The sequence below is a fragment of the Chaetomium fimeti genome (genome assembly GCF_033439085.1).
Source record: "Chaetomium fimeti strain CBS 168.71 chromosome Unknown B0H64scaffold_5, whole genome shotgun sequence".
Lineage (NCBI taxonomy): Eukaryota > Fungi > Ascomycota > Sordariomycetes > Sordariales > Chaetomiaceae > Chaetomium > Chaetomium fimeti.
This window is the reverse complement of record NW_026944333.1, coordinates 2149338-2171145: the sequence shown is the minus strand read 5'-3', so window position 1 is coordinate 2171145 and position 21808 is coordinate 2149338. Positions and strand designations below refer to the sequence as shown.

Genomic DNA, 21808 nt, shown 5'->3' with positions numbered 1-21808 from the left:
CATACAAATAACCCGCAGAATCGAGGCTGGCCCTTGAGATCACGTGGTGTTTTGGGGTACGGATAGGAGCCATGTAGTCGGAAACAGTGCCAGGGCCGCTTATTTGTCTTGCGGGAAAGGGTAGCATAGAGTGCTGGGGTGGGGGAGAATACGTGGTCCGGTAGTTTGGCCCTGGAGGCCAGTATTGAATGAAAAGTAAGGTACAAGAAGGTGCAAGCCTGAGACCTTGAGAATCCTGCGTGTCATGCCCCTCAAAATACTACCTGAGTGAGTTGGCGTAGATGCCTGATTGTATAGTGTGTTGGGCGCGTCCCGCCTGGCCACCTCACTGCCAACCAACCTCGATGTAGATGTCCACCCGTTTAACACTCAACAAGTAGGATGCATAATGAATAGACCAACAACAAGTACCTCCTTGTTTCATACCCAGAGGTGAGGTGTTTACTTCCGGGTATGTCAGCTATCAACACTGGACCTTCCCGACCGGCTTGGTGTCCGAGCGGACGTTCCTGCTGAATCCTCCGGTAACCCCTTACGATCCTGTTTGGTCGGCTTGGCCACATTGCCGCGCTTCTGTAGGCTCTTCAAGCTCTGGAGCCCTGTCCTGAGAATCGCTTGTTTTGCTTCCAGACGTTTTCTCTCTTGGGAAGATTCTGGGGTTTCTCCTGCGAGATGGGATAAGTCCTCATCACTCATCTCCGGGAAACCGCTCGATCGATAAAGTGTCGGGATCTTGTCAACGAGACGGTTCTCAATCGCCAAGACGCTCACGTCATCGATGAACCTTCTCAACGCTACCTGAAAGTGGAGTGAATACCTATGTCAGCACCATTTGGTTGGCTTTGATGGACTGAAGGAAACACTTGGGAAGTACCTCGTAGTAAGCCTCCATGTAGTCCACCGCTAAAGCGCTCCCGAACTGCTCCATGTCGAGCTCGACTCCCTCTCCAGTAATGTTCAAGAGCTGTATTGGATTCACCATGATCTTTTTGTCCGCATCATCGAAGGTGTGCAGTCCAAACGTCTGGCGGATTAGCTTTTGGACCTTGCGTCTGCGTCTGTCCTGCTGAATTCGCTGAACGGTCTCGGTGAGCTGGGGATTGTACGTGATGGTATGCTGCACGACGGAATCAAGCAGCTCGTGGACTTGAGCGTCCAGGTCGACCTTCAGCTCCTCGATTCCCTGGCGAACAGATCTTAGAACGCCTTCAGAAACATCGCTCGCGGTAATGTGCTCGACTATCTCCTGGGTTGTCTGATGCGCGGCTTCCAGTATGTCCTCCACCAGGAGGCTCGTAATCCTCTCCCAAGGCTCGCATTGCGCGACGAATAGGTCGCTAACAACTAGCGGGTTGAAGAGACCTGGAAGTTCTCGACCTTTGCTGTACTTGAGGCGACTCGCAACGTCCTTTACATATTCAGACCGGGAGATCCGAGGCGAGTCTCGGATTTCGCGGTCTCTGCTATCCTCATCCTCCGAGTCGACGATGAACTGGCTCTGGCCGTTCAGCCGCATCTCATCGGCGAATTCACGAAGTCGGCACTGCACCACGGCCCTCAACCTTCTTCGGAACTTGTCGATCTCCTTCCGCTTGCCAAAGAAATGATACGCGGTGTATGTACCCTCAACCGCCTGCGTCGCCAGCGACGTGTACTCCTCGCTGACGCGCAGCAGGTAGCTCAGCTGCTGCTGGCGGGTTTCCCGTTCTGGCCCCAGTCGCTTCAACCTAGCATCGCAGTCGTCAATGCCAACCTTCACATCCTGCACAAGGCTCTCGAGCTGGTCGAGAATCTGGTCCCTCAACAACGCGCTGAGCCTCGTCCTCAGGGCCGCCACTCCGCAGTGGGAGGCGTCGATGGAAGCCCACAACCCTTTGGAGAAGAACTCACTCTCGATCTTGTCGCGTTCGGCCGAGCTAACACTGCGCTTAAGCTCGTCGAAGTTTCGGTTTTTTAGAACGTGCCAGCCGAGACGAAGCTCCTCCTCCTTGTTCTGGGCCAGACGAACAAAGTAACTCTCCGAGTCGGAGCCGACGTCCAAGGTGTCAGGCTTGGTGACGAGGCCCATGGTGCGCAGCCCTTCTGGGTCGGCAAGTCTGGCCATCGACGTGACGTCCTGCAGGACGTACTCGTACTTGGCCGAGACAACGGTGAGGATGATGCTGCGCGGCCGCGCCATGTACCGCTCCACCATGTCGCGGACGATGTGGACGTCGGCGTCGGATTGCTCCTTGTTTCCCCTCCTGAAGAGGCCGGGGAGATCCACCATGGTGAGGTGAGGCTGCTCTGGCCCGGTGAGCTCGACGCGGAGGATGTCGTCGAAGAACTCCCTGCCTCTGCTGGTGCTTCCGCCAGCGGTGGCGGCAGTGGCGGCGGCAGTGGCGGCGGCAGTCGGGTCAGCCATGACGCGCTCCGCCTCTTCCGTCACTGAGCCCAGCCCTTCCGTGCCAATGTCCGCTTTAGGTTGCCAACTCTTGAGGATTTCCCTATCCTCTCCAAATCGAGTTTCGCTCGGAATGATGGACACTTTAGTGTTCGTGTCGGGGCCCCGTCGAAGGACCAGCTCGGTGGCGAAACGAGTGCAGAGACCGTCCTTGGTGGGGAATGGCATGCGGGAGATGGCCTCGAGGACAGAACTCTTCCCCGCAGACTGGTCCCCGCAGACGATGATCTCAGGTAGGTCGACATAGTGGCTGACTCCCTGCGAACGAAGGCTGTCGATGATGTCCAGGAGGTCCCGGTGGTCTCCCACGGCGATGTTTGTGTCCGGCATCTTTGCCTCAGGTACCAACATGAAGACAGCGTACTTCTATGGCGATGGATTGAATGCAACAAGTGGTCGACTGGGCGGCTGGACGATGAGGCGGTATTGATTTCGAGGGGGGTCGGGCACAAGTTTCCAATCCCGCCGAAGAGGTGCTGGTCGTGAATATCATGTACAATGCCACCCACATGTGCCAGGCCACCCACATGGATGAGGCCACCCACATGTGCAAGGCCAGCCACATGTGGTAGGCCTCCCGCAGGGCTCACCGAGACTGGCTGCAGCATCTCTGCACTGCTGTTGGCCCGCGTCTGCAGTAAACGGACGAATAAGGTCAAGGCTGCATGCAGCCTGTGAAAAGGTCCGACGTGCACCAGTAACATGGAAGTCATTGCATTCTATGTCCCGCGACCTTGATCGTCAAGCGCTGCGCGCGCACTCTAACCTAGTACCTAGGAACTAGGTACCCATTCCGTCGGTGCCGTTGCCGTTCTGGTCAAGGAGGGGCCTGCAGTCGAATCTTGTGTCTTGGGCCGCCGGGGAGCCGTCAGGGCGACCTTGAGCTCCCGCTTTAACAACTCCTCAATTCTTTTGCTGAGTCGCCAAAATGGGGTGTTTTTGTTGTATACTCCACGGACTTCTGTGTAGTACGGCGGCGGCATCCATGACGAGTATATCTTCTGGTGACAAGCCTCTACCTGTAGTCCGAGTGGATGACGGAGCAGATACTCGTGGCAGTCAAAGCAGGCCTTCTTGCTCGTTCCCATGAACTTCATCTGGGGAACCAAGCTCGGGTTCTCTTCGTAAAAGACGACGAGTTGCATTTCGGCGTGTAGGGTCAGTTCCTGGTGGCATGCTTTGCGCAGCAGGCCTTCAACATCCTCTGTGCCCAAGTGCTTTTTCAACAGCTCCATGGTCATCCCTGCGGCACCTTTGTCAACGAGGCTCTCGACAGTTGTCAGAAGGTGTGCTTTCTCTTTGGAGACAAAGAATTTAAGCGAACTCGGAGCCTTGACCTCTTGAACGTGAATACCTGCCAAGACTTCGGGCTGCTTCGCCGCAAGCTTTACCATGGACTTGACGGCGGCTTTATAGCGGGCGATCTTGTGCAGGCTGTCCAGCCAAGGCGGCATTTTTGTGTCCACAAGCCCGAAGAGTACTCTTAGCTCCCGAGGATAGTCCCACCTCGCCTGTGCTGCCCAGTTAATGAGGGTGGCAATGGTCCCAGGACCCCAGGCTTGCACACGTTCGGCCTTGAAAGGGCAACTCGCCAGCCAAAGTGTCAGCTCGGACGTTGCCGCCGTTGGCTCTAGCTTCACTTTACCGGCAAGAAGCCTGGAGTGCGCCTCTCGTACAACATCGCCGATCCGTTGCTTCTCAATCTTCAGTGCCATTGGCAAAATTCGGCCTCTGTCGAGTTCGGCTACCAGGCTGAGAACTTCGGACTCCCCTTGCAAGCATGGCTTTTCTGCATCGCAAGCTGCGTCAGCAAAACCTCGGAGTACTAGGTATTTCGGGGAATAGATACTTACCCTTTCGAGCGATTTCTTGGAGTATTTGCAGTACCTTTTGAAGGCCGGCCAGGTCCTCCCGCGACAAGCCGCGGTTACGGGCTACACGCAGGACAGCTCCGGACGGGACATGTTGTTCCAAGCAGACGGCCGAGGCTGTTTCCGCTCCCGATCCGGAAGTTGAACAGATAAGAGCAAATGAGGCAACGAACTTCTGTTTGAGCCGCTGGCCCCCTGAAGTGTCGCCATCTGGGTTGTCGTCGAGGAATGTTCTCGTCGGTTGCCCTCGAACAGGGTCGATCAAGCGAAGTAATGTTGATTGCACCACAAAGCGTTCGCGCTGTTGTTTAGGAACCTGAATCGGGCCTGCCTTCTTTGCGGGCGCCGACATCCTGAGGTGATACGCAGAATTGACTTCGCCGACGAGTGCGGCCCCGGCTGTGTGACTGAGTGGAATCGAGTCGTGAGGAGACGGACGACGACTCGGAGCGCTTGACTCTCTGTTGGAGTGAACGGCCATTGACCCCACTCTTTCTCGCCGGCTTCCAGCAGCCGGACCTCTAATCTGTAAGGCTCCAGGCTTCCAACTTCCTTCCGCAATGAACACAACTTGAACCACCAATTACTTCCTGCACCTCCCACACTCTGTACCGCGTTGCGTAACCGCACACGCCTGATTGGGCCACGTCGCGATGCAGAAGTGCAGATTTCTGCGTCATCTCGTATCGATGGATGATGCCCTCTGCGACTGCTCATCAACGGGAATGAACAGTATCAAACTGGGCGTCCCGACATTTGCCTCCAGCAAACCTCTTACTTTGATTGTTGGCAAGTCAGCTTGGAGGCTATGTTCTCCAAGTATTCAGTATCCTAACTTTAGTAGCTAAAGCGGGACCTACTGGTTGAGGCTGTAGAGTGTTGTTGGTTGAGTTCTTCTACTACTAGGTATAATTGCTCTATTTTCTCCTCTATCAACCATGCACCCTTCCTCTTGCTGCCCCCTCTACCCTCGTGCCAGACAAGTTCTCTGACCCATTCCCCCACCTCAGATGAGCGTTATATTCCTCCTCTCACACGTCTTCAAGAACTCGACCGAAAGCCGGTGGTGTCTAGCCGGATCATGTTCAAGAAATGGCTCCAGATAGCTTTGTGGAGCGCGTTCAAAAGTCCCGACGCGGAGATATTTGTCTTCGGCTCCCGTAGGTTGAATTATCAAACCGCACGGATCAGTCTCCATGAACGATCGACCCTGGCTTTGTCCCACTACCTCGGCTTCGACAGATCCAGTCAGCATCAGCAATAGATCTTGAGTCCACTCTTCATCGCTGGCCATCTTCCAGTCAAGGTAGCAGGCGAACATCATGGAAATGCCGTCAGGCCTGTGGAATTGGTATTCCCCGACCGACGGCATGTTCTCGCGAGGTATGTAAGAGAAAGGGGCCGACCCGAGGGGAAGTACGTATGCGACAAGTGACAACTCGCCAGAGGAGATCTGCCCGAACCGGTCAGGGCCTTCCGGGACGATGACCTTCCCCAGCTCGCCGTATTCGTGTCGAATTTTGATCGAGTGCCTCCCCCAAGTGAATCGCCGATCAAGGGTTCGGCGCCCGGCAGAAAAGCAGCTGACCAGCCCTCGCCCTGCCCAACTCCATGATGGCGCGACGTACGCCAACGATTGTTCAAGCGCCCGGGTCAGGCTGGAGAGCGACGTGTGTGGGGGCCGCCGCAGAGTCCAAGAGAGTTGCCTGACCAGATCCTTGGACCACAGGCCCGCAACATATTCGTCCCCCGTTGCGGCGGCAAACTGCTGGGCCAGTCCAGAGAGCGCCGGAAAGACGTCGGTCACAGACGTGAGCTCTCTCTTGGAATACTGGATGACCTGCTCGCACCAGACATCGTACACGTCAGCCTGGTTGTCGAGGTTCGATATTGTGCTGCCCTTGAACCAAGCACCAACATCTCCCTCGTCGGCCCCCTCGTGGTCGCACTCGGCCCGGGTGTATTCGCTGCAAGAAAAGATGAGGCCGAGTCTGGTAAAGTATATGGTTCTTGTCGACAAGATTTCCTCTTGGAACGTCCATCCGCGAGTTGTCCAGCGACTGCTATCCCTTGCCGACACAGCCATCTCGTCCAAACCCGAGCTGTCGTCGCTGTAGATGGCACGGTTCCCAATCTCGAAGGTCGAAACGTGTCCGGGCACATCCTCCGGGTAGGTAAATGGTAGCTTCACCGTGAATGGGTTACTTCCGCGAGCCAAGAAGCCTTCCTGGCACGAAGCGGATATGAGAGCACAGATGGTGGCATACGATCCGGAGTAGATCATGTGCATCTGTGACGATTCTCTTGCCCAGTCGTCCCTGTCGCCCTGGCGGATACAGAGCGCATCGATCCAGAGATACGGGACTCGAAGCGCCCGGGTCGTTGCTACGGCATCCTGTTGCACCGGTGACATGTCTTCGGGCGGGAATCCTCGCCTCAGCTGAGACTGGGAGTCAATAGAGAGCCGCAGTTGCGACTTGGCCTGTTCTGCATTACCCCAGCAGTAGCTTAACGTCAGGTATCTGGTATCCCTGCGTGCCCTCAAGCCGGCGGTAGGGCCAGAGGCGGCGGTCTCGATGACCCTGATCTTGGCTCCCCTGACGTCAAGCAACCGCGTGGGCAGAAAGGCGGGTTCGGTGGGGCGGGAGTGTTGACAAGATTCGGAGCAGGTTCGGAGGTTGGAGGTGATAAACTCAATACCTCCGTCTTCCAGGGCGTGCTGTGAGATCGGCCTAGCAACGGAAAACCAGGGCGCGATCGGGCCTGACACGAGTAAGCTTGGGCTAGTTTGCTGGGGACCTTGCGAGTGCCCATTTGGTGGCACCTGGTAGGTATTGGACACGCCTCGATGAACGGGACTTACCTTGGACAGAGGTGACTGGCCAGGTGAAAGATCCCATGGACGCTTCCGCAGTGTTAGTTCTTAACCCCCATGCAACGAAACCACGAGGGCGATCTGGATTCAACCTACGAAGCCTCTTCCAGGCCACATAACCTAGCGAAGAATCGGCAAGCGACTCAGGCGGAACATGGACAGGGAAACCAGGCGCAGGATCGACATGCACGATCAACTGCAGAGCCAGAACCCGGATGATGAATGGACGAGACTTGTTTGTCGTCGGCGTAGCCAGCAAGGAATACCGCAAGGCCAAATATACGCGACGGGGAAGCTGCAGCGGGAATATATCCCCCGTTCCGTCCGCTCCCCGTCCGATTTCGACCGCGTTGCCGTCTCTCGATCTGATTGCTAAGAGTAGGAACGAGCAAAACCGGCAGCCAGTCGAGGCGATGGACTGAACTAAACCGGGCATTCTAGGATAAAGATCCTGGTGAAGGTAGTCGCAAAAGTCGAGGAACGCCTTGGTTCCAACCGACCGGTTTTCGGGCGAGAATGTAAGCCCATGTCGACAATGGGAGCAAACATGGGCTACCTCGAAAGCATCATGTTGCTCCATGGGTAAGGTACCTATCTAGTAGGTAAAATACCCGTACTTAATAACCAATAATTATGCCCCGCTGAGAAGGGACTGGAGAAGGAATGACGAGCGAGGTTGAACGTGAGGACTGGCACCTGGACGAAGACAGACAGCCTCGCTTATTCAATGGTTGGCCGAGAGCAAGTCAACCACCACCGTCTACCTGCGACAAGGCTGGGGCATATCATCCCCCCGTCTTTCACCGGTAGTCCGACCACTAACGTTCAAATAGCAAGCAGTGGTTTCAAGTTAGCCGAACTCTCAAGCATGATATGCCCCAACATACCTCGCCGACGCTGGGTTGTTACTGTTGTCAGGTTGTGAATTTACCCCGCACGCCCAGTTCGCAACTCTTACCAAGGTACCCACGTACAGAAAAGGGCCGCAAACGCGTTTGGTTGGCTAATAACTAATAACATCTCCAACGCGTTGGTGGAATGGTCATAAGGCGATGTTAGGATCACACCCTACCTAGGTAAATAGAGTAAATCCAGTTATATGAGAGTTTGGTATTAATGTGGCTATCTAACACCCGCTAGACCCCCCAGAGTACCTAGGTACCTATATAAAGACGAACTAGAGGATGATGGTTTGGGGCAAGTGTGGCTCCGGGTCCTCGTACGCTTCGCGCAGGCAATTCCAGCACAGTTTCCCTCCCTTCAATATCGCAGCAGTGTGGCCGTTCCCCTGTTGGATCAAGATGGAAGCCGCAGCCAGTCTGGCGGCCCAGTTCTTCTTGGTTTGCAAGATGCCGATGCAAGGAGGCTGGTCGAGAAACTCCTCCCACGAGGAGATGGAGACGACGTTCTGGGCGTACGAAGATGGCTCGGACTCGCATTCACAACTGAAGGATATGATGTCGAGTCCATCCGTCTCGACGCCTAGCACGTCAATGTCGGCTACCCATTTGCCCTGGTCTTGGACGGACACGACAGATTCGATGAGGTGGATCTCTTGGTCAATATCGCCCGTGCTATCCCAATCAAGTGGGATTTTCCACGTTGTGAATGAGAGGTGTAGCGAAGTTCCCCGGAATTTCTCGGTAAGCGGACCGTCGTAAGGAGCATGCGACACCAGAGAGGCGTCATGTCCAAGAGACCGAATACGAGGCTCCGTGGGCGACACCATGCACACCATGCCGGGGACACCGACGTTTCCGATGATGTGTCTGATGCTGAGTTTCTCCGCGTCCATGCTGGGGTCGGAGAGCAGGATCTCAGAAACGAAGATGGAGTCTTCGGAACACAAGGCGATAACTTCATTGAGCTTGGCAGGGTCGATGTTGAAGCGGCCGGACTCGAACATGGCCACGCAGGCAAATGATTGGGCGCGTCCCATGGATTTGAGATGCTGCGAGGCCGGAATGCAAGCAGTCAGGTAAGCATCCGCGTTTGATTCGGCCCGAAGGGCATCTTGTATCGACAGGGGCAGCCAGTGAGCCTTGATCAGCTCCTGCTCTGTCACTTGTATCGACACGGTCGCCGAAGGAAGCCTATCGTAAACTTCGTTGGCAAGCTCAAGGGCCCTTAGTGATAGGAGCCAAGCAATGGGCGGGCGAAAGGCAAAGTTCATCATGAAGAAACAGTCGGCCGGCTCATGGTCTACTTCATCGTCGACTCCGTGGTCGTTCTCGAAATCAGTCATGGCGCGCTCCTCTGCGCGCTTAGAAGATGGCGCCTGTGGTGAGGCATGACGCTTTCGTTTCGTGCCTCGCTGTGGAAGTTTTGTCGAGAACTGCTCGCTCCACGGCAGTCTGGTGCTAACAGGGGACGGCTTGGGCTCCAAATCAGTCTCTTAGGTTTGCGGAGTCCATCTCGAATAACTTTACCTTCATCATTGCCGATAGATACTCGACGACATTGTCGGCACAATTCATGCCTTGGAGCCATTCAAGCCCACGTTCCAGAAACGGAGGTCGCTCAAAGTGAGCTTTGAGTCGGGAATCCAGGTACCGAACGCAGTCCGCGTATTTGTTCCCTCTGATCCATAGACCATAAGTCTTGTTAGATAAACCCCACGGGCCGAACAGGTGTTTGAAGCCCACCGGTCCGGCGAACAAGTTCGGAGGCTTATTCCACATCAGTTCCTTCTTCGCCCCGGCTGGGACATGAAGCAGGTTTTCTTCTTCCGTCACGACTTTGCAGATCTCGCCGCTGGACTCAACTTTTACCCATCTTTCCTGCAGCTCCATTTCAAGCTTGATATTGTGTCCCGGGATCCCTGTTGTTTCGCAGTGCAGCCATCTTGCGTAGCGTTGGTTTGTAGGTCTCCCATTGTTGAGACAATTGGCGGTACCACGTCGTTCAGCAAGATGCTCACTTATCGGACGGATGGAGGCCCATTCGCTATATTTAAGCCCAGCGATCTCCCCTTCATACGAGATGACGGCATCCTCTGCGTTGATCAGCAGTGCTGAGGCGATTCCTCTCAGGTACTGGATCCCGCTATCGACGTGCGTCTCCTGGCTCAATGCATCCATCACGTTCTCATTGCATAAACCGAAGAAGGCCAGCTTTACGTCTGGAGCAATGTTGCCGCCGAGGAAGTTTGCTCCTCGTCTCCAGCCGTACTTGACGAGCATTGTCGCTGTCTTTCGTCTCTCGCCGTCAAGACCCGTGGCCGCCGCGCAGAGGTGTGAGAGCCAGGACAGCTCGGCGCGGGAGCGCGTTGTTTGATGGAGCTTCTTGCCGAGCTCTTCGAACCAGCGGAGCGCGTCGTCGAATTTCGTGTAAGGGACTTGCCATTTGCAGAAGATGGCCCCGAGCGCAACCAACCAAAGCTGGGACATGTGCACTCGGCTGAGCTGCTCGTTGCTTCGGACAGGGACTGGGTTTCCGTAATACCTCAGATGTGACAAGGCAAGTGACCAGCGGATGAAGTTGTCGGATGGCTGCCCCTTGTACTCGAGCCCCAGGCTGAGGATAGCCGAAGCTTGGAAGAGGGGGTCTCGGAAGGACACCTTGGTAGCCTCTTCCTGGAACACTAGGAGATCGGGATAGAGATGCCAAGCCGATATGCCCCGGATCACTGCTCGATCGCAGGCTGCCTGGGGGAGATTGTCGAGGAGCTTTTCCAGCACCTCCATCGCTCGCGTCCACGTCAATGTGACCGTGTCGTACGTGCATGTGGCTCTCGGATACGGGATAGTCAGGTTCTGCGCGATGATGGCGAACTGGGTGCGCTGGACTTTCATTGAAGCCCCAGCTCGCCGCAGCCATGCACGCACACTCGCATCCCAGGACGCCAGCTCAGCTCTGGTGTACTCTTGCTGCGCAGCGGTAGACGTGTGCGGGTTGACGAGCTTGCTGGCATCCGCGTCCGCCCGGATCTTCTTCTTTCGTTCCTCAATGATCTCAACCCAGATGGACGTGGCCGTCTTCGCGTCCCATGCGTCCGCCAGCATACACGCGAGAAGAAGAACGCCGATGGAGGAGGAACCCGAGGTTGCGGCCGCCCAAACCGAGGTGCAATCGGCTCCGACGAAGGGTTTAAACGGCCCATCTTTCTCGGTCCCTTGTGGATTGATGCCTGGACGGGACAAAATCTCGGAAACGCGCCGGCCGAAGGCTTTGATGAGTTTCGGGGTGTCGGGGATGACCTCGTGGAATAGGAATCCAAGCTTGCAGGCCGTTCTATGCGTTGGGCCTGTCTCGGCTTCCTCCCTTCTCCTGATCGTCAATGCTGAACCGACGGGTAGGAACTCCTGAGCGGGCTTGCAACGAAACAACGAGAAGTCTAGGTTGATGTTCACAAGAGCGAGCGTGTTCTCATTTGTGAGGGAAACGGCCGAGTTGGCGATTCTTCCTAACGAAGTCATCATGCGAGCGAGACAGACAACTCGTTTTTGATGCAGGAACAAGGAAACCTGGGGTTAAACGAAACTAATAGAAGTGAGTTTTGCTTGTCATTATCAATTATGTGCTTGCCCATCCCCGCAACACAATAGCGGTGTGCATGAGGATCGAAGCTTGTGATTCCTGGACCTATAGGGGCTGCAGCCGCGAGAGGCGCAGACTTTGCCTGCCCCAGCCTGCTTTTCAGTACATGCACTCCATGCCTTGCGTAGGTGGGTTGATCAGGCTGGCGATGTACAAGTACAAGTACGCGACAAATCGAGGACCGGCTTCGCTTATCATTGCCGAAAAGGGTATGCCGGACTGCGGCCGGACACACAATGCAAGCCATACTGCTGAGAACCTGATAGCACACCTGACGCAGGAGTAGGCGGACCGCGACGGCTCTCTCTGGTCTTGTTGCCAAGGACACCCGCTGCAGAGTGAAGCTGGAGAGGGGTTCATGACACAAATTCCCGTATTCAAAATCAGGAAAGGGGCGGAGCAACGCCAAGCAGCGAGTGACAGACAATGACCGGCAGGAAAAATGGCAGAGCTGAACATGTCGGCGATATAATTATCAAGATGCACAAATAAATTTTATAACTCCAAGAACCGCCCCAGAACTAGTGATGAGAGAAAATCAAACTTCCATTGCATGATGCCCAAGAAACACAAGCGCTGTTGCCACTGTCCTAGACCATAGGTATATTAAGGGTTAAATAGTCCAAGTCACTCGAATCCAACACCGGTCTTCATCCCTTAAATTTACAAAGCGACCGCACCGAGGACAGTGAAGAGGAGGACGGCGCCAGAGACAAGGAAGGGAGCAGTGTCGAGGCTGGGGATGGTGCCACGCATGGCGGCGTTGGGCGAGGTCTCGGTGTCATCGCCATCGGTGGTGCCGCTGCTGGTGTCACTACCCTCGCTGGTCGAGGCCTGGTCAACGGCCCACTGCGAGCCGGGGCCGTTGAGGCCGGGACCCTTGCCAGCACCCTCGTCGAAGAACTGTAGGTGTGGGTTAGCGGTTTATTCAAAGGGTAAAGAGCGCGTGCGGGAGTGGGACAAACCTTGAGAGCGCCCTCGGGGATGTCAGGGAGCGTGGAGGTGCCGACGGCCCAGTGGTCAGTCTCAGCCGGGCATTCAGAAGCCTTGGCGTTCTTGTTGTAGCCAGCATCGCCAGTAGGGGCGGGGTACTTCTCCATGGCCTCGGCAAAGGCAGCGAACTCGTCCAGCTCCTTGCGGTCGCCGGTCTGGTCCTTGCCACCGTTCTCCTGGCCGCCCTTGATCTCGACGATACCGAAGTCGTTGCGCTCCATGGTGTACTCGTACATGAGACCACCCGAGTAGACCGAGGTCATGTTGCTGTGCATGAGCGACTCGAGTTCGCGGAAGTTGCGCTCGTTCTTGTTGCAGCCGTACTCGGACAGGAAGAGCGGGAGGCCATAGTCACGGAAAGCCTCGACCTTCTTGTCCCAGCCGGCAGTGACGAAGTCGCTGGTGCACCACGAGTAGTCGTTCTACATCAGTTAGTACCAAGCCTTCATGTCACGTCCCGTCGTTGGTGGAACCTACGAAGGCAAAGAAGTCGCTGCGCTCCTCGTCCGAGCCGCAGTTGAAGTAAGTGGCAGTCTCCATGATGTTGTCTTTGACATCGGCGGCCGAATATCCGACAAGAATCTTGCGGTAGTTGCGGGCCTTGATGTAGCGGCGCATGTCGCGGTCGGTGGCCTTGGTGTACTTGGCCGCGAGCGTGGTGTTCTTAAAGTCGTGGACGACCTCGTTGCCGGAGAAGAAGGCCATGGTGTTCGAGTACTTGGCAAAGGCATCGATGGTGGCGAACACACTCTGCAGGTAGGGAGTGTTGTACGAGCCGTGGGGCTCGTAGCGGTGGAGCGAGTACAGAGGGTTGTTGGCGTCAAGCACAGCGTAGATGCCGGCATCAGCGAGGGCGTTCATGCACTCATCGTGGTCCTTCGAGTTGTCGGTCGAGTAGACACGGATGACGTTGATGCCGAGCTTCTTGAACTTCTCGATATCCGGCAGGCAAATCTTGGTGTCGGCCAGGGGATCGATGTTAGCCGCGGCACCGCCGGGCTGGTAGTCGACACCGCGGACGTAGAACCGCTTATCACCCTGGAAGAAGGCATTGCCCTTCACGGTGATGGGCTCGAGTTCGGTAGCGCGGGCCCTGGTCGGGCCAGCGTTCACGGCGGTCGCGGCCGCCACCGCAGACAACAGAGCTGCAGTCCTCATTTTGTGGTCGTGCGAGATCGGATGATTTGTGGTTTGTGATTTGTTTGAATGCGGAAAAGCCGGAGTTGTCAAGGTTTGCAAAAGATGAAAATTAAAGCTTAAAAAAGTCAAATGGCCATCAAACGAGCGAATTGGCCGAAGGTTGAAAGACAGAAACAATCCGGGAGAGCGATTGACTGGAAGGAGGAAGCGACGTTGGTGGTCTTTGAAAAGTGCAAGAATTCAGACGAAGCGTGTTGCCGGGGGCGGCGACACTTAAAACACGACCCGGGCGACCCGAAAAGGGGCTCCTGCAGCATAGCCACTTTCCAAGAAGTCTTGGAAGTCTCGGAATGGCAACTCAGCACCGGCATTGCGTCTGCCAAGAGAGGGCGCCATCCCCCTGAAATCCAGGCGCCCAGACACGCCAGGGCCAATGATTGAGACATCTCCTGTTCTCCTGTGCCACGAAAAAATTGACTTCTCTCCCATTCGTGCAATTGTGAAACGGAAACAGGATACATGTCCCGCGAGCATAAACTTGTTGATGAGGACTTTGCTGCTCACTAAAAACAAACGACGGGAACAAGCAGACGAGTCAGCGCATCAGACGGGAGTTCTCCTTCTTTTCTTCACAGTGCCTCGTCGAAGTAAAATAAAATTGCAAGCGTTGAAGGTTGCTCGAGGTGGCATGGGATTGGCCAGCGCTTGATCCGAGATAAATACCAAGAATAGCCAAGATGGGCTTCCCCACAAACGTCGCACCGCGCCAGCCATCTCCTGTCGCAATCGATCAAGTCTTCAGAAGCATCAAAACCCCTGGCGAACCAATAATGTGACCTTTGAACGTCGGCCAGAAGTGTCGAAATGATCTCGGTTGTCTCAATAACGTTATGATGCCAACCCACTCTTTTCGTTAATCTCCAAGTCAACTGGAGCCGACATGGTTGTGCTGTGCCAAGCAGTCGGGTCAAATGCAGTCAAGTTGAATGGATGTGCGATCTCGAATGGATGCGCGCGCTTTCGTTGATCAGTTGATCTCACCCTCGCGTCTGGGATGTGAAACCAACCGTCCAGTTTGGATCTGCATCAAGTGGCCAAGTCCCGAAGAAGCCAGCTGCCATGAGCCCACAGCCAGGCTCGGCAGGTCCGATTAATGGTCAATTTGCAGCTGCCAATCCAGGATCTTCCCGGGCACGGAGACCCGATGTTTTACCGACCAGCGACAACCCAAAAAACACGACTTGTAACTCCGGGACACGTGTGGGATAACCAAAGGAACTAACCAACGAATGGAGAATCTCTCTTGGTGTACGGATACTTCATACGAACCGGTCGAGTCATCCCGTCGCCCCCGCCGTAACAGAGACAAACGGCGCCAGCGACGCGCCGACGAAGGCTGGAGGGTCCATATTATCACCGTTTACACGTCGTTCACACCGTCCCACCCTGGCGGCTCGGCGCTGGCTCGCTCTTGCCAGAGTCTCCCTCCCCTTTGTTGCTCCGGACACGTGAGCGTATGCGTTATAATATCGTCTACGTGGGCCGACTGTATCTTCTACCCCCCTCCCAAGCTTGAATCTCCGACACAAACCAAATCTCGACATTCTTAGGCCCGGGCAATGTGTTGATCATTGAAACCGCCATGGTAAGGAAAAGGAAAAGGTTGGTGGTCGTAGAATATCACCAGAATGCAACACTTGCCCCAACCCCATTGGCTATGACCTGTTGCTTCTAGGATTTCTTGCTCGTTACACAACCTCTCAAGATGTCTGCCACCAGCCGCAAGCGGGCCCGTCTTGCCGGCGCCTTATGGGCCGGGGTGCAAATTTCAATACTTGTGCACGGCATTTACTCGAACCAACGCCACAATGCTCCAGCTCTGAACGGCCAACGCTCGCGCCACGTTGAGGCCGTGCCACGATTGGTGCCACGATTGGCACCTAAAAAAAGGAAAAGAAGAAGAAGGGGTCAGCTTGGGTGTCGGTATGTAAGAGAATGGTCCGCGCAGGCGTCTTTACCGACGATCAGGGCCGTGGGGGGCATGGTGAAAGGGACAGTCAAATCGCCGGTCAAGTGTTGGGGTTTACCGGGAGAGTATAGGATGCTGAGCATAAACGCAAGGCAGAGAGGGATCTCGACTCAGGGAAGATGGGCGGTCACCTGGAAGGAACCAGATGAGTGGCAGATCTTCGGTGTGAGCCTGAGGCAATTGTCTCTATACCGTGTTATGCTAGGCCGCATTCATCGGTTTACCTGGACCAGAACCTAACTCGAGAGTCGAAGTCCTTTTCCCCGAGTCTTTCGTTCGCTGCTGCCAGCGGACAAAGCTCATAGTACATCTCTACAGCCCTCTCCCGGTCAGGAGCTTCGGCGGCCTCGAGTCCACACATGGCCTTCCTAAGATTATAGAAGCAGGAAATCTTGTATAGCGCCCTCGCCAACTCTGGCTTGTGGTACGGCGACCTTTTGAAAATGTCGATAGCTTGGATGAAATGCGACCTGATGATCCAACAACGTCAGTGCTAATTCAAGTTGACGTCTCAGTCGCCAGCCTACCTTGCCACCAAAACACCGCGGCGTCTCGACCAGCAATACTCCATGCCTAAGCAATGAAGCACTATGCCGAGTCTAAAAGTGTGGCGACATTGGTTGGTTTTTGTGAGTTGCTAAGAATTAAGGGGATAGATGACACTCACTTAATGGATTCTTTATCCTGTGGGCCAACCCTCTTGGATATGTACGTAGTACTCATAGCCCTAGGCAAGGCTGGTGTGGGATGTGGCGAGGTCTTCGCGGCTTTTTATCGTTCCGTCATTCAATTCTTTTCTCAGGTGATGAGACTGTAGGCAATAGCCGATCACGGTTTGCAGGTCCATGTTCGTCTTCTCGCCGCATCGGGCGTACAAGAACAAGGTGTCAGCCAGGAGGTCCTTCATTCCGTCGCCGTGATCATTGCAGATCTTCACTGCGAGCTCAAGGGCCGAAAGCGCGGGCATGTACTGCGCTCCTTGTACCAAGTACCTTCCAACATTTGTTAGCGGGTCTAGAGCGGGAGGGAATGTCAGCTTTTGCGATCTCAGCCGTACCAGCCTGTTTCTTGTAACAGCTGAACCAGCTGCCGCGCCTTCTCTAGCGGTAATCCCGATTCTCGCACGGCCAAGTCGTAGGCGCTGAGGATGGTCTGCACATGCGGCAAAACCTCTTCGCATCTCTTTCGGCGGAAGCTCTCCCGGCTGGACCTGTCTTCGGCGAACTCCCAGGCCCGAAAGAGCAAGTCGATGGCGACCTGGTAATGGATGTGTAACTCGTCGCGCGTCATCCTTTCCCGCACAACCTCTTGGACTTGCTTGTACCATCCGAGCGTCTTAGTCTCACGGTTCCTGCTCGTGAGAGAGGTCCGCAACAGTTCGGCCCGAGCATCGACGTACAAGTCAAGTTTGGGGTACGAACACGTGTGCTCGACCTCGCCTACCAAGGATCCTTCGGGAATTTCCACATCCTGGCGTAGGATTCTCTCGGTGACCGCGTCGGGATCCATAAATGCCATCACACGCATGAGGCTAATCGCTTGCGGAGAGAAGTCCTCGAACCTCCACACTGTGGAGACGGTGAAACGGTATCGCTCCTTGGGCGGGAGTGCCTTGACCTTGTTGAGTTCGCCGAGCAGAGAACCTTCTCCGTAGCGGCCAAGATACTCTTCGATGGTCATAAATTTTCTTCTGATCTGCGTGGCAATCTGGGAGACGGCCAACGGGATGTTACCAAGTCTTGTAACCAAACTCAGCGCCGCGCGGGATGCGTCCGGGTCGTTAGTTTCGGCCACCTGCTTCTGAAGAAGTAGCGCGCATTCGCTGTCGGTCATGGGCGGAAGATCAATCCCTTCCATAGCGAGATCACTAGTCTTGGCTAGGGGGTCGCGAGACGTCACCAAGATGGCACCGTGGGTGGTGGACGGCCAGAACTCGCTGACAATATCGATATTGTCAGCATCATCGAAGATGATCAGCCACTTGGCAAATCTGGAAGCACCCGCAGTGGTATCAGCGGAGCTCATCGCTGTCGGCGGCTGCTGCTTGCGCGGGTGGCAAAGCCACTGGAGAACTTTGTCGCGGCTCACGACCATATCTCCTTCATCGCCTTCATTTACGAGACCCAGGGATTCAGCCATGTCGCGAAAGCCATTGTAGAGTTTGTCAACATCACTGGCCTGGATCCAGAAGATGGCGTCAAACGCGTTCGTCCTCTCGAATGCGTAAAAGGTTGCGATCTGAGTCTTCCCAAGCCCTCCGAAACCGCAAAGCGCAAAAGAGCGGAGACGAGAGGGAGAATGGTTCGGGTTCGGATTGTCGGGGAGGAGCTCTCTATCGATCTGATCAATGATCTTGGATCTACCCACGAAGTTGGGGTTTTGGTTGATAGCAGTCCGGAGATAGATTGGCATCTCCGGTGGCTTGCTATCGGCGGCCATGATTTTAAACGTCGAAGAAGATAGTTAGATCCTGAAGCAGTCGGTCCCGCTAGGCCTATTTTCAGCAATGTTTGAGTTAGCTATGGCTTCTAATTAGCCATGATGCGAAAATGAGTAGGCGATGCCCATACTTCTGGGTGTTCGGGACTAGGATTTGCTTACTCGTGATCTGTTCCGATGAACAAATTGAAAGCACCAGCTGATGGACTTCGGCTCGTAAACTGTGAAGATGACGCCGATAGTGGTTAACTACTCGAACTTCTCGGACGGGTCAGCAAGCTGAGAGACTGGAACTGAATCCCCTCGTTTTTTCCAGCGAGTTGCGGATTGCCCGGACACGGGGAAGGCGCGCCACTGCCTCCTTGGCCGCAATGCCGCCGGATTCATATGCGATGAAACCAACAAACGGATTCCGCACTGTAAACAGGTTGGCAGTACGGTCCATCGTTTGGACCCGAGTATTGCCCACAGTACGCCATGGTTTAAGCAAACAGGTGCTGCAATGAACTCGGAATAGCATTTAATTCCGTCAATACCTGACCTACCTACCTAGGTAGTAGAGGGACCTTAGGTAGATAGCAGCAATAAGAAAGACTTCGGCTCTGCACGGCGAATCAAACATCCCGGTATAAATGATGGGAAACGGAATCAAAGTTTGTCGGCACCTAGGTTGGTTAGGTGCCCAGATAGTAATGACCTAGTCAGAAAACGAGATCGTTACATTCCATAGTCATCAGAAAACGTTAATACGAGAAAGTGCAACTTAAGTGATTTGAATAAATTGACTTCAATACCTAATTGATAGATTCATTGTCCAATTCCGTAAATTACGCCCTTGACAGCGTTCTAGCTCGCTCTCTTCTATGATGCTTCAAAAGAGCACGCCCGCCTGCGGCCAAAAGGTGCTCCCTTTCCAATGCTAACAGCGCTGCTACATGTACCGAGGCAGGTACCTAGGGAGGCAGATAGGTACCTAGTAAACACAGCCAGAGCCATGTCCCATGGCATCCTAAGATCCGATATTCAATCCTCCGAGGTCCATCCCGTCCGACTTCAATACTCCATGCGTGTCCTCGTGACGTCTTGTAGCCGTTAACGATTAGTCCGTGACATCCTTCGAGATAAAATGTTGACATCCCGAAGGGTTCACCCCCCCCCCAGCGCTGTTCGTCTCTCCCTGTCCGCCATACGCCGGCAAGCCCTCAACACAACCATCATCTACAGGTCACACGGATCACGCCCGTACCTGACTTCCAGCCCCCGCCGCCCCTGCAACAACCGGTAGGCGATCTGCGCCTGGCAGCGGAAGCTCCCGAAGCGGAACTCAACCACCACAAACGTCTGCAAGCCAACAGCGGTGACGCGGTCTTCGGTCCCGATGGCGACCTCGTCCATCTCGAAAACAAAATTGGCTTGAAACTCGGCGAGGAGCGCGCCCACATTTACCACAGCAGCCGGGCCGGTCACGCGCACCACGCGGGAGGTGTCGCGCGGCAGGGTGGTCTCGGCGACGCGGGTGCGGTTGCGCTCGACCAGGACGTGCTGGCCGCCCACGACGAGGGGCACGGCCTGGGGGCCGACGGCGCGGCGGCCGTACAGGGCCCAGAAGCGGCGGGCGGCGGCCTGGTCGAAGAAGACCAGCTTGGCGGCGGCCGTGTGCCAGCCGTGGGCGCGGCTGGCGGGCGCGATGACGGTGCAGTAGACGCGCCCGATGCCGCGCACCGCGGCGAGCAGGGTCGTGACGGTGGTGTCGGCCGGTAAGCGGCGGAGCCAGAAGCTGCAGTTCTGCTCCTCGGCGATGTTGGCCGACAGGTTGCGCGGGTTGTTGATGTCCCCCCGGTAGTTGCCCGACACCCCGGCCTCCCGCAGGTCCCGCCGCGGCGCCCGGGGGGCGTTCAGCAGCTCGACCTCGGCTACCTGCTGCATCCGGGACGGGACTAGGGTGCTGGGGCCGAAGTCGCCGTTTGCCGTTGGTGGGGGAGTGGCGTTGACCCCGTTGACTCTGGGCGTGATAGCCGGGTAACCCGGGTTGGCCTGCCATGCGGGTGTGGGAGCCCTGGCGGGCTCAAAGCCTTGGTGGATGTTGTTGTGGGTGATTATATTGTTGACCCCATTGTCTGCATTATAGAATCGGTCAATGTTGCTTTCTTTGATTACATTCAAGTTGTTAACGTATGACAGGTACCCACCAGCAACATTGCCCTCCTCTTCCTGTGCTACCGGCGACGATGCTCTTGATGGACCAAAAACGCCATTTGGCCCGAACCACCGGCTGCCCCTCGCCTGCTGGTCTTCCGCGTAGGCGGAGAGACCGGCGTGAACGGAAGCTCGGTCACCCAGCACGTCGCCTCTAGGCAAATTATGGTACTCGCTACTGATGACCCCTTGGTCCGAGAAGATAGGAATGTGGTCGTTGCTAGACATTTGGAATTCGTGTCGCTCCGATGACTTTCAAGATAACCCACAGAAGAGTGACTGTCCCGAGATGTTTGAAGAGAGAAAAGAGCGGGACGAAACGTAATCTCGTGAAGAGGAAAAGAGGTAGGTGCCTTTTGAAACTCGTCAGTTGATAGAGCTTTGTAGATGGTGAACGATGGGATGTGGTCTGTTTAACGAGAGTCGTTCCGTTTCTCATACTAGGGAAGGGGACAGGCAGCGAATGACGAAAGGCGGAAATAGGGTGTGGATTTGGAAGAAGGCCTTGCTGCTTTTATTCACCGTTCGAAACCGTGTCAGGCCTGAGACAAAGTTGGGATAGAAGGACAAACAAATTTCAGAACATGACCCATGCTCACTTGCTGTTCATCATTCAGTGGCCAGCGGCCCCTCCCTTTAATCCAGGCAAGGAACATAACAAACACAAGAGTGGTGTGGGTGCTTGGCTCTGTTTGGCCATCAACCTGTATGTTTAACTTTTCAATCTGGACTTCACTGGGTTACACGAGCCGGAACACGTCGTATAGGTAGGTAGGCACGTAGGTAAGGTAGTTTCGACAGAAATCCGCGATGGGCACGACGACTCTAGGTTATATATCCGGATTATTGAGTCTCTCACCCGCAAGAGAACCACAGTAGCCTGCCAAATATTGGCTTGTGTTGGGTGCCCAAGCCAGGTGCGTAAGCGTGAGTAAGGGGTAGGTAACTGGGTCCCTTGAGTGCGTGGTACATACCGTACATACCTACCTCCAGAGGTAAGTACCTACCTCGGCAGTCAAGTTGCCTTATAGCCGTTTCACAGTTTGATAGTTTCGAAAAGACGTAGACCAGGCCAACTGGTAAAGTGTACCTCCGCTTGAAACATGGTAGGCCATTTACGTCTCATCTACAGTGGATTTCATGTTTAAGGTTTGCTTTTGTGCCTCTCATTTTTACGATAACCCCGTACAAGTTACCATGCAGTGACACTGACTGGTATTAGTGTGTTTTCCGGCCTTTCTGTCATTAGGCCGAGAAAGAAGTGTTTAGATTAGGTATTGGGC

At 55.0% G+C, this 21808-nt stretch overlaps 7 protein-coding genes across 7 annotated transcripts; all 7 read right to left on the bottom strand.

Moving 5' to 3' along the window:
- Positions 1–291: 291 nt before the first annotated feature.
- Positions 292–3004, bottom strand: B0H64DRAFT_188812 (P-loop containing nucleoside triphosphate hydrolase protein). Its single transcript, XM_062799023.1, has 2 exons — positions 875–3004; positions 292–798 (listed from the first exon to the last, which is right to left on the bottom strand). Exons 1-2 carry the CDS (start codon positions 2792–2794, stop codon positions 457–459), a joined length of 2262 nt encoding a protein of 753 aa, XP_062658008.1. The 5' UTR covers positions 2795–3004; the 3' UTR covers positions 292–456.
- A 47-nt stretch (positions 3005–3051) lies between these two features.
- On the bottom strand, positions 3052–4784 carry B0H64DRAFT_400862 (uncharacterized protein). Its single transcript, XM_062804105.1, has 2 exons — positions 4297–4784; positions 3052–4232 (listed from the first exon to the last, which is right to left on the bottom strand). Exons 1-2 carry the CDS (start codon positions 4664–4666, stop codon positions 3217–3219), a joined length of 1386 nt encoding a protein of 461 aa, XP_062658007.1. The 5' UTR covers positions 4667–4784; the 3' UTR covers positions 3052–3216.
- Positions 4785–4848: 64 nt separating this feature from the next.
- On the bottom strand, positions 4849–8101 carry B0H64DRAFT_400859 (heterokaryon incompatibility protein-domain-containing protein). Its single transcript, XM_062804104.1, has 4 exons — positions 7187–8101; positions 5325–7086; positions 5159–5220; positions 4849–5103 (listed from the first exon to the last, which is right to left on the bottom strand). The coding sequence occupies exons 1-3, from the start codon at positions 7767–7769 to the stop codon at positions 5217–5219; spliced, it is 2349 nt and encodes a 782-aa protein (XP_062658006.1). The 5' UTR covers positions 7770–8101; the 3' UTR covers positions 4849–5103; positions 5159–5216.
- A 179-nt stretch (positions 8102–8280) lies between these two features.
- On the bottom strand, positions 8281–12000 carry B0H64DRAFT_188735 (uncharacterized protein). Its single transcript, XM_062799020.1, has 2 exons — positions 9619–12000; positions 8281–9563 (listed from the first exon to the last, which is right to left on the bottom strand). Exons 1-2 carry the CDS (start codon positions 11608–11610, stop codon positions 8367–8369), a joined length of 3189 nt encoding a protein of 1062 aa, XP_062658005.1. The 5' UTR covers positions 11611–12000; the 3' UTR covers positions 8281–8366.
- A 171-nt stretch (positions 12001–12171) lies between these two features.
- On the bottom strand, positions 12172–14104 carry B0H64DRAFT_400850 (Glucanosyltransferase-domain-containing protein). Its single transcript, XM_062804103.1, has 3 exons — positions 13199–14104; positions 12694–13143; positions 12172–12631 (listed from the first exon to the last, which is right to left on the bottom strand). The coding sequence occupies exons 1-3, from the start codon at positions 13877–13879 to the stop codon at positions 12392–12394; spliced, it is 1371 nt and encodes a 456-aa protein (XP_062658004.1). The 5' UTR covers positions 13880–14104; the 3' UTR covers positions 12172–12391.
- Positions 14105–16110: 2006 nt separating this feature from the next.
- B0H64DRAFT_375275 (P-loop containing nucleoside triphosphate hydrolase protein) lies at positions 16111–18329 on the bottom strand (the record flags this gene model as incomplete). Its single annotated transcript, XM_062802402.1, has 5 exons — positions 16111–16360; positions 16418–16463; positions 16558–16589; positions 16703–16882; positions 16948–18329. 5 exons carry the CDS (start codon positions 18327–18329, stop codon positions 16111–16113), a joined length of 1890 nt encoding a protein of 629 aa, XP_062658003.1.
- A 1218-nt stretch (positions 18330–19547) lies between these two features.
- B0H64DRAFT_463409 (uncharacterized protein) lies at positions 19548–20753 on the bottom strand (the record flags this gene model as incomplete). The annotated part of the gene is made up of 1 exon (XM_062807599.1): positions 19548–20753. The coding sequence occupies one exon, from the start codon at positions 20751–20753 to the stop codon at positions 19548–19550; it is 1206 nt and encodes a 401-aa protein (XP_062658002.1).
- Between the last annotated feature and the right edge of the window lie 1055 nt (positions 20754–21808).